The sequence below is a fragment of the Cyprinus carpio genome, unplaced genomic scaffold (genome assembly GCF_018340385.1).
Source record: "Cyprinus carpio isolate SPL01 unplaced genomic scaffold, ASM1834038v1 S000006585, whole genome shotgun sequence".
NCBI classification, from domain to species: Eukaryota; Metazoa; Chordata; class Actinopteri; order Cypriniformes; family Cyprinidae; genus Cyprinus; species Cyprinus carpio.
Genome location: NW_024879238.1, coordinates 3376383 through 3387393, shown reverse-complemented (window position 1 = coordinate 3387393; position 11011 = coordinate 3376383). Strand labels below are relative to the sequence as shown.

General features: G+C 37.6%; 1 protein-coding gene across 3 annotated transcripts; it reads right to left on the bottom strand.

Moving 5' to 3' along the window:
- Positions 1–704: 704 nt before the first annotated feature.
- Positions 705–10703, bottom strand: LOC122144045 (gastrula zinc finger protein XlCGF8.2DB-like). Of its 3 annotated transcripts, none has more exons than XM_042754691.1 (3): positions 10686–10703; positions 9959–10111; positions 705–1549 (listed from the first exon to the last, which is right to left on the bottom strand). In XM_042754691.1, exons 2-3 carry the CDS (start codon positions 10041–10043, stop codon positions 753–755), a joined length of 882 nt encoding a protein of 293 aa, XP_042610625.1. In that variant the 5' UTR covers positions 10044–10111; positions 10686–10703; the 3' UTR covers positions 705–752. The 3 variants fall into 3 exon arrangements, with proteins under 3 accessions (XP_042610625.1, XP_042610624.1, XP_042610626.1); XM_042754690.1 differs by lacking the exon at positions 10686–10703 and adding an exon at positions 10612–10668; XM_042754692.1 differs by lacking the exons at positions 9959–10111; positions 10686–10703 and adding an exon at positions 1644–1995.
- Positions 10704–11011: the final 308 nt, after the last annotated feature.

The following is an 11011-nucleotide window of genomic DNA, read 5'->3' as shown; positions in this document are numbered from 1 at the left end:
CAAACACCAAACCAGAATAAACACTTGTTTTTGCAGCACAAATGAATAGCATAGTTTTGTTGATTATTTCTTTTTATGGGGTGCCAACTTGAAGGAAGTACCTTCCAGATGTCATCAGATGAGTGTATTGCCAGTACATTCTCTCTCTATGATGATTTAGAAAATGAAGTGTAAAGTTCTTTATTTCATTCAGCTTGTCATTTTATTTATATGACCATCATTTATATTATCATTCAGTTATACAGTGTGGCACTTCACAGCATGAATGAAGTTCAACTACTATTTTGATTCCAAGTTATCAATATATGAAATTAATTGAATACCCCGGTAAAGAGGCATCATTCAAAGTCCCCAGTGGAGGTCCAAACAATAATAATAATATATATGAAATTAATTGAATACCCCGGTAAAGAGGCATCATTCAAAGTCCCCATATATATATATATATATATATATATATATATATATAAATAAAATAACAAATTTGTTCTATATTCCTTTTCTATTCAGTTAAATTATTTATTAAAAAAAAAATGTTGCTTACCAAATTTCTGTTGATTTGGATAAAAGTGTCTGCTAACTGACTAAATGTAAATATAAATGCTTATTAGTTGAAACTTCAGCAAAAGGAGATGGTCAGATGTAGCCTCAAGATAACATGGGTGGATAATGTAGATAGAGGTGAATGATAAAAATAAAAGAAGTGGTCATGAAGGTGTCTTATTTGTCCCACACTCAGCAGTAGTGAACGTTCACTCAGGTTTGCAGGTGAAGGAATTCTCTTCAGTGTGAACTCTCATGTGAGTTTTGAGGCTACATTTATGACAAAAACTTTTTCCACATAGATGACATATAAAACAGTTCTCTCCTGAGTGACTCCTTATGTGGCGATCAAGGCTTACTTTATGTATGAAACTCCTTCCACATTGACCACATATGAAATGTTTTTCTCCGGTGTGGATGGTCATGTGGTATCTACGGCTTAGTTCTGTGGTGAAGCTCTTTCCACATTGATCACATGTGAACAGCTTCTCTCCTGTGTGAGTTCTCATGTGGTTATTATGAGTGTGTTTATGAGCAAAACTCTTTCCACACTGAGTGCAAGTGTAAGGCTTCTCTCCGGTGTGAATCCTCATGTGGACTGCCAGGTTTTGTTTTTGAGGGAAATTCTTCCCACATTGTTGGCAGGTGAAGGAGCTCTCTTTACTGTGAGTTCTCATGTGGGAATTAAAGTTGCCTTTATGTGCAAATCTCTGTCCACACTGAGTGCAAGTATAAGGCTTTTCTCCGGTGTGAATTCTAATGTGAATTTTAAGGTTTCCACTTTGAGTGAAACTCTTTCCACACTGTTTACAGATAAAATGTCTCTCTCCAGTGTGAACTTTCATGTGGAGCGTAAGGTTTTGTTTTCGACTGAAACTCTTTCCACAAAGACGGCAGATGAAAAAACTGTTAGATTCCATCTTTTCTCCAATTTTTAAATCATGATCTTTCTCATTCTGCTTTTTCTTTTCCAAATCCTTCAGCTCTTCACTCTCCTCAATCAGGTCTAGAAGAAAAAAAATACAAAAACAGTTTAAAGCATCAAAGTCTACTGGAAAAAAAAAGACTAATGAAAAACGTGTTACTTGTAATCTCAGTACCTCTTTGCTTTCAAACATTCAACCTGGCAGTTATCAAACTCCTTGCGAAACAGAGCACGACCAAAGTTTTATTTTCCAGCACAACATTCATTTGGACAGCATGAGAATTATACTGCCATTTGTGAACAAGCATTAGCACAGTTTAAGTCTCATCTCACATCAACCACGAAGCCAGTAAGATCGGCCTGCGTATCAGCCTGGAAAAATCAAAGATCATGAAGATCGGACCTACAGCCGTGCCAGTCATCACTGTAGATGCGATATCTGGAGTCAGATCAGGAAAGCTTTTCGATGCATCCAGCACATCCGAAGCCTGTTTTATAAAAGTCGCTCAGAAAGGTTTGAATAAAAGTCCAAATTCTGACTTGAAATAACCTAACATGAGACAACGCTTTCTAGACAGGATTTTTCGGGTTTCTGGGTTCTCGCTATTACACTAGGGGGCACTATCATGCATGTACTGAATGAGTCTTTAATGTGCCTATCAAAAACACAGACCAGGAAGACGCAGAGACGCTCAATGTTTTTCTATTTTTCAATGTGTCTCTATTGGTCAGTGTTAGCTTAGCCTGACAGTTAGCCTGCCTCAGACCAGGGCTGCGTTTCCGAAAAGCATTGCGTAAGTACATCGTAGACCCATTGCCACCATTTTCATTATGCAATCCGCAGGGCTGCCGTGAATGGCCACTCCTGAAACCTGACAGGTAAGTGTCCAGTTTCTTGTTCTGTGAAAGAAACAATGATACCTGGTTGAAAACAACTCGGGAGAGGAGAAGTGGAGAGGAGAAGTTTTGATATTTCTGTCTCAGTGAGGGGACAGAAGGAGAAGATGGGAGTTTTAAATTTTTCACGTCTCCCTTCATTATCTTATAATGTGACCACGCCCCCGCGCTGAACGCACTATTCAGATTGTTCTTCAAGTTTTTTTTATTTTACTGTTTGCTTCGCGATAAGAGGAATAAGACATAATTCACCCCAAAAAGATGTGATGTGGTTGAGGATTTGAGATTTGGATTTCCTCAGAAAAAAAGAATGAAGCACTTTATTCAGCAGAGATCATAAACACGAAGTCTCTTTTTATTTATTTATATACTTGTACTAGTTTCCACATAACGTGTAAACATTTTACTAGTTAGACTTTTTCCAAACTATAATTCCTGACTTAATGTATAATCAAGTGAAATATTATGAAGTTTCAATAACAATATACACTACTACTATACCATTCAAAATCTTGATGTAAATAATATAAATGTAACAAATAAATTTAACTGTAACAAATGTAATAAACAATGCTTTTCTTTCAATTTATCCCCCTTAAAAAACCTGGAAAAAAAATTTCTCCGCTCTTTTCAACATTAACAATAATAATAATAATAATAATAATAATAATAATAATAATGATAATAATAACAATAAATGTTTTTTTTTGTTGAAAAGCCGCGGCGGCGGTACGAGCGGCGGTAGATGTGTGGTTTTGGTTGTGATGCTAATGATTCAGTTTGAAAGTCAGCTTTGATTGTTCCTAATAAACTATTAACTGCACTCACAAGTGAATATTAAATTATGTTGTGTGGGATAATTAAATATATTCTAAATAAACTACAAACATAAAATGATATACATTTAATTTTGTCCTCACATTCTTTCTTGTAACTCATCCCACTCAGTAACACAGCTGACTGAATGGCTCATTATGCAGCTCATTATGCAGGCCTTTGACTTCTCAGGTGTGAATTCATGATAGTTGACGCCTATTCGCATATGACTTTTACCAACAAAAAGTGTCTTAGAAATTTCAACTCAATACATTGTTTTCTGTAAGTGAGTAAACAAGATGATTTTTCATATCATTTAGAAAGAAAAATTCTAGGCTACAAGCTCCAGTTCTCAAAAGTCCCGGGAACCAATGTTCTGTATGTGTTTTATTGCCTTATTCAAGTGATTTAACATTTTTAGTTTTTCACTAACCACGCATAACATTTTTTTTCTCAAAAACACAATCATGTACATACATGCTGCTCACATATATTATAGCCCAGGTTTGTGCTGATTACAGTGAGATTAGACTTTAGCCATTTAGATATTTATAAGAAACTGAAAAAAAACACAAATGACAGGGCATGACAAAACTTCTCCAGGCCCCAAAAATACCCTTAGACTCCAGAGGGTTAAACATGGAGTGGATAAACCAGCTGCTAAAATTGCTACTAACAGGCGCTCAAGGTCAAGCAGACAGCGGCATTCAGTTCAGAGCGCAGCCGAGCCCAGGACTCTGATAGTGGATGACTCTATTATCAGAAACATTAGTAGCAGAAATACAATATGCAGCTTTCATCAAGCAACGGTCTCTGATGTGAACAAGGAACTTCGGAACATTCTGATGAAGCACAAGACTGCAAATCGAATCATCATCCATGTGGGAAAGAATGATATTCGAAAAGAGCAGTCAGAACTCCTTAAGAAGGACTTCAGTGAACTCTTTGAAACACTTCGAAGACCCAAAGTTCAGTCGTTCATCAGTGGACCACTCCCAGCAAGGGAAACAAATATGTTTTCACGGTTGCTTGGGCTGAACACATGGCTACAAAGATCTTGCCATATAAAAGGAGTTAATTTGATCGACAACTTCAATCTTTTCTGGGGCCATAGACAACTGTTTATACTGGATGGCATCCACCCAAACAAACTTGGTGCTAGAGTGGTTAAGGACAATATATACTTCTCCCTCCGTCATCTTTCAGCAGAGTGTGTCAATCCATTCAGCACAAACATACCTGGTCCGAGTCGTCATGTGGTTGACACATCCCACAAGTACACTGATAACACCACACCACAATAAGCACTGCTCATGGACACCATCCCGGCTGAGCCCTGCCCACAGAACTCATCACAGACAGACTGTGACGCATCAGAACAGCTCCAAGACTCAGCACCCAAGGACGACTTTCTGGAAAACAGCCAGGGAAGCCAGGACAACATATCACAGCCACTGGAAACACAACACCAGAGACACAGCCCATATCACCAGACACATTATCCCTCTCTCCCGCATCTCCACTCCTATGCTTCTCACAGAAAATGGAGGAACTTGTGTATGCTGGGACCAAACTCTCCCACTCTTTTGCTGCAAGCCCCCAGATATCAACTAAAAAACGGCGGGCCCTCCAACCACCAAAGCCTTTGGGCCCTGCTCCAGTGAGAGCTCTCCGACCGCTGCCACAACGCCAGGGCCCAAACCCTCCATCTGCTGTAGGTGAACCAAAAACAACTGATAGCAGCTCTCAGTGATATGTGTCGGGTTCCCAGTGTGCCTGTAGCTTTCTCTTCTTCTGTTTTATCATGTGATAGAAAGTCTAAGACCTTCTCAAGCCAAAGGGCTAACTCATCAAATCTGTGGCCTGTTATGTATCAAACTAAGATTGCTGTAAAGACACAAAACAATGCCATAAAGTTAGCATTTTGAAACATTCACTCACTAAAAAATAAATCATTTCTAATCAATGACTTTACCACAAACAATCTGGATTTTATGTGTCTAAATGAAACATGGCCAGAAGACAGCTGCAGTGCAACAATCTAAATGAAGCAGCCCCTCCTAACTTTACTTTTATGAGGGTCTGCAGGACTGTTAGGAGAGGTGGAGGTGTAGCTGCTCTATTTGAAGATGTCTATCAATGTAAGCAAGTGTCATTTGGTCAGTACTTGACTTTTGAATATCTAGGGATTGTGTTAAAAGGCGCTCCACGCATTCTGTTTATCATTATTTATAGGCCTCCAAAATACTCTCCAGCCTTTGTTGAAGAGTTCACAGAAATGTTACCAATGATTTCCTTAGAGTTTAACTGTTTTGCTATTGCAGGGGATTTTTAATATTCACATAGATAATGCAGAAAACAAAACTACAAAAGAAATAATAACTGTTCCTTTGTGCTTTCAATGTGGAACTAGCCACAGCTAGACAGAGATTATTCTCAAACCTTAAAAACCTCAAAACTTAAACAACACTTGCACTCTTTTTGCTACTGTTAAGAGACTGACCAATCCCCCAAGTCAGATTCACAGTGAAATGCTCTAAGACAGCAAATGCAATGAGTTTGCATCCTTTTTTTTCTGAGAAGATCATTAATATCAGGAAGGGGATTAGCAAATCCTCAAATTATGCAGAGGTCAGACAGATTTGGCCGCAATATCTTTCTGGGACTTTTCCAGACTCCCTCAAAACTGCAGTTGTTATGCCCCTTGTGAAAAAAAGAACAATCTTGATAACACCATTTTGAGCAATTATAGACCAATATCAAATCTTCCTTTTATAGGCAAAATTATAGAAAAGGTAGTTTTTAATCAGCTGAACAAATACTTTAACTCAAATGGATACCTGGACAATTTTCAAACTGGTTTCCGACAGCATCACAGCACAGAGACAGCACTAATTAAGACAATAAATGATATTCGCTTAAATTCTGATTCTGGCAAAATATCAGTTCTGGTATTACTAGATCTCAGTGCTGCGTTTGACACTGTTGATCATAACATACTTCTACATACTTCTAGAAGGGAGAGGCTATTATGTGAGTATAGGAGAGCATAAGTCTAAGTGGACGTCCATGACATGTGGAGTCCCACAAGGCTCAATTCTAGCACCGCTCTTGTTTAGCCTGTATATGCTCCCACTAAGTCAAATAATAAGAAAGAACTAAATTGCCTTTCACAGCTATGCTGATGATACCCAAATTTACCTAGCCTTATCGCCAAATGACTACAGCCCCATTGACTCCCTCTGCTAATGCATTGATGAAATGAACAGCTGGATGTGCCAGAACTTTCAGAAAGTCATTGCATTTGGAAACAAAGATGAAGTTCTCAAGGTGAATGCATACATTGACTCTAGGGGTCAAACAACTAAAAATCAGGGCAATTATTAAAAATCACCAGTCAGTGCAATCAAAATTGCAAACACCAACTGAAATATAACGTAGAAATAGGCAGAAACCGAAATATTCCTTCCTAGTAGCAAGTAATAATTCGAACAGCAGATCTATAAACAAAGTATTACGCAAAACACTCAAGCGCAGCCGTCCATCACTTCTGTATAGCAATCACTTTTGTTAAACGTCCTTTTGTTAGACAAGTAAAACAAATACCATTTGTTTTCAAGCAATCAATTTTATCCTTGTGTAGTATGTCCATCATTTTGACACAAGAAGGCCTATTAAAAGCAATATTAGCATCATCTTGACATTAGTCTAGTCTTTGCTTGACTATTCTGTTTTGATGCTTCGATAGAACAAACTGTGGTAACTAAACTTTTTTGGAAGAAGATTTGTGCATAGGAGGTTCAATCATTACCTTTCTGATGTTAGAATTTGTTTTCGGATCTTGAATCTCTCCAAAGACTGGATCAAAAAGAATCTTGGCTTGTTTCTCAATGAAAGCTACCAAGTCAGCAAAGTTTGGCCTTCTTTGAGTGTGTTCCAAAATTTCACAGGCTGTAGCTCTCCACTTTTCTCTTAGTTTGTAAGAAAGCGTTGGATACAATTATTTTAAGATTGAATGGGAAATCCAACTCTGCAAGATCTACCAGATCTTGTGCTGCATTGCAACATCCTCGAAGATAGACTGCATAGCTATATATAGACAGCATAACCTCTGCTTGCGCTCATGTAGAGACAACTTCTAACAAGTTCCTTAGGTTCACTGGCTGTGAACTGTTCCTGATAATACAATTGTTCTTGATTGTTATCAGTATTCTCCTCAATATTATAAATAAAAGATCTCATGAAAGGCCCATATTCCAGGGGATCACCACTGAATACTGGAATCTTCCTTATAGGAAGTGAGGCTTATTTCTGCTGAGTCACAAGTAAATCTGCAAGATTGCTTTGTCTTTGCAGAACAGGACCAAGATCAATACTGGAAATATTGGTGTTAGAAGCTGCGCTGTGCTGCTGGTCAGTTTGTGACATCATAGTTGTAGCTGCTATTGCTGATTGGTTAGCAGTTGGCCTTGAAGGAATTTGAGTTCATGAATGATCCTCTGCAGCGGTGTCTTAGGAATTGTTCCAATCTTTGTAAAACGTAGAGATGATTCAGAATCAATAAGCAAAGATGGTTTTTCTTCTACTTTATCAAGATATTCATTCATAGCATCTCTTAATTTAGCAAATGAGTGAGAACTGCACAGTGAACTTCCTTCACAAATCTCCAGCACCTTTAATTTTGCATTTGCAGCATATATTTCAAACTGTAAAGTAAGTGCTTCCATCTTAGATTCCAACTGAGCCTTTTCCAACTCAAGCGCATGCTTCTTTTTGAGAGCTTCAGCATGAGCAAGTAAAGCTGCAATTTTTACATGAGCTTTTTACAGTATTGAACTGGTTCATGATTTATTCGATCCTTTAGAACTTCTTGATTATCAGCAGGATCAGTCAGAGTCTGTGGATCGGACTGTTTCTTTTTCCACAGCTCCTAATCATTCAAGGACTCAGTTAAAGTGACCCTCTTTGGCACAAACCAGTCAATCCTTTCATTTTCTTTGACATCATCAGATAAAAACAATTGTACAGCTTCACGCACCTGACAAAATTCCTCTAGAGCTCTTTGAAATTCAAGGTGAAGTTCATCCACTTTGTCAACATTGCTCCCATCAACCATCAAAGCCTTCAGTTCACTCATTTTTCTCATGCAGGCCCCAAGTTTGCGTGAAGCAATGAGTGATTTAAAATTTCAGTACCATCAGTACCAGTTATCATAAACGCTTATTCACAACCGCTTTGCATGTTTGGCTCAAAAGAAAAATTAAGCTTGCATTTTTGCATCAACCGCTTGCATCAGTTCAAATCTTTGGCCCCTATCAGGGAACTTTAAACCATCTAGCAAGTCCACTTTTAATAGTGATCGTCATCATCAAACCTCAAAACATGTGCACGTGCCATAAATCTTTCTTTAGAACACTTTTTCCAGTTCATAAATAGCCTTCAATTCACATAATATCAGACCTTAAGAGCTTAACAACACATCCATCGCAGCTCCAAAGCCAGCATAGTTCATAATAGACTTGCCAGATGGCTACTCACGGAACAGCACAGTCCAACATCGTCTTAATGAAATCAGATTGTTCACTGAATAATCCATCGGAGCAATCCAGCAGCAGACATCCACATCAATAGCCAGCCAGGCCTGTTGTTTAGCGTGAGCCGAGTCCGCGCAAATATGTAACGGCAAACTTGTGATAAAGCTACAATCCAGGTAGGGGTGAACAATTGACAAGTGAGTCTGTAGCATAGCATCTTAATCATTTATTTTCGCTAAACAGCAATCCGTAAGATCAACAGTTGAACCATAGCTTCTCCGCTATACATTAGCACATCAACCACATGAACACAGAATCTGAAAATTGTATCTGCTTCCTCCTACTGACCACGCCTACTTCCTTCCCTGCACTAAATACTCAACTGCAATAATATAAGAGTCTCATTTGAAAAATTCATAACATTCAATGAAAATACTTAATACACAAACAATAATCAAACAAACTCTATTCAAATTAATAAATCAGTCCATTCAGTCCAAAATATGAAAATAGAAAAAGAAATGGCTACAACAATGTTGCTAAGAAAAACATTATTTTGTAGATTTGGTGTAATGCAATGTGTTTATGTGGTTTAAGGTGCACATCTGTGTGAGCCGCGCCACAAGGAAACATTTCTACATATATTTACACTGTGGTTTGAAAGAAAACAGCGTATCCTTGTGCCGCGAAACAGAAGAGTGTACGCTTACTGTGTCCTGCGTCATATTCTCCAAAATGGCGCTATGGTGATCCGGACAGACTTACGGGAGACAAATTGTTGAATAAGGTCATTATTTTTGTTTTCTTTGCATTCAAAAAGTATTATTGTCACTTCATAATGTTATGGTTGAACCACTGATGGCAGATGGAGTATTCTGACGATATCTTTCATACTTTTCTGGACGTTGACACTGTTATTTACTTGGTAGTCAATGGGACAGTCACAAGCCTCCCGGTCTTCATCCAAAATATCTTAAATTGTGTTCCGAAGACGACCAATGCTTTTATGGGTTTTTGTGTTTTGGGGGTAAGTGATTAATGACAAAATTCTAATTTTGGGGTGAAGTATCCCTTTAATAATGAGGCTCATATGTATTTATGTTCTTAAGTTATTTAATTTAATGCAAAACATAACATAAGCTTCTCTTGACAGTAGTATAAGTATTTGTCTGGTAATGTGATCTCAACATTTTTATACACGAGTCTTCATGTCAAATAAAACCACTTATGAATGAAAACCAACCTGTTTGTTCCTCAGTCTCTTCTTGTTTCAGACTGAATACTTCTTCAATCCTGAAGTCTTCACTTTCCTCTTTAATAAACGCCATCTCTATAATCGTGTATCACATGGATCTCAGTTGCTTCAGCAGGAGTTTTTTTCTTGTGTGGTTCGATACTGTCATGATTAAAATGAGAAAAAATAAACAAATAAAAATAGATCCAAACTGAATGTCCGAGTGCGTCTCAATCAGTGACTTAAACAGAGTTTAAAACAAAAAAGAGTTTCTAAATGCTCAGTTTATCCATCATTACTTTAATTTTAATGATCAGAAATGTTAACAATCTCTTGTCTGAAGAGAGAAGAACAGTGAGACATAAATGTATAATTATTTTTCACAGAAAGAGTAACTGTAATCTATATTCAGATGAAAACGCTCTAATGTTTCTTTCAGGTGATTCTCCGTCACTTTTTCATTCATATTTTTACTATAAAATGATTCACGATATCGAGAGAGAAATGAGAAGCAGCTTCTCTTTTACTCAGTTACTGATGCGCTTTACTCCAGCAAATAACGAACATTAACGTCAGATAAATCACTACAGTCTTACATTAAACAATCATTAACCCATTCTACATCGTTGGCGTTGACTTAAAAACTCTGAAAGAAAACAAACCTTTCTTCAGCCGAATCACAGACGCAGGAGCGCGACGCAGCCTCGTGACGTCACAGCTCTGTAAGAAATAAAACCTTTCTTCAGCCGAATCATTGTGACGTCAGAGCACCCCAATACCAATGTCAGAAGTGCTGGAAATATTGACAGACAAACAATAAAACTCGTGTTCAGAGTTTTATTTTATTAAATACATGTTTAAAAACACGTTGTCTAGTTGTGCTCTGAAAATAACTGCTAAAGAAAGATTGTGCAGCACATCTGGTAGTAGTTATGTTATGATTCTGTGTAAAAGGCAAACAGTAATCTATATCAGCTTTATCAATGAAACAATAAATAGGTAATTAGTTATTAGTTGTACAAAGTCAAAAAAGTGACTTTATAAGTGAATCACACACACAGA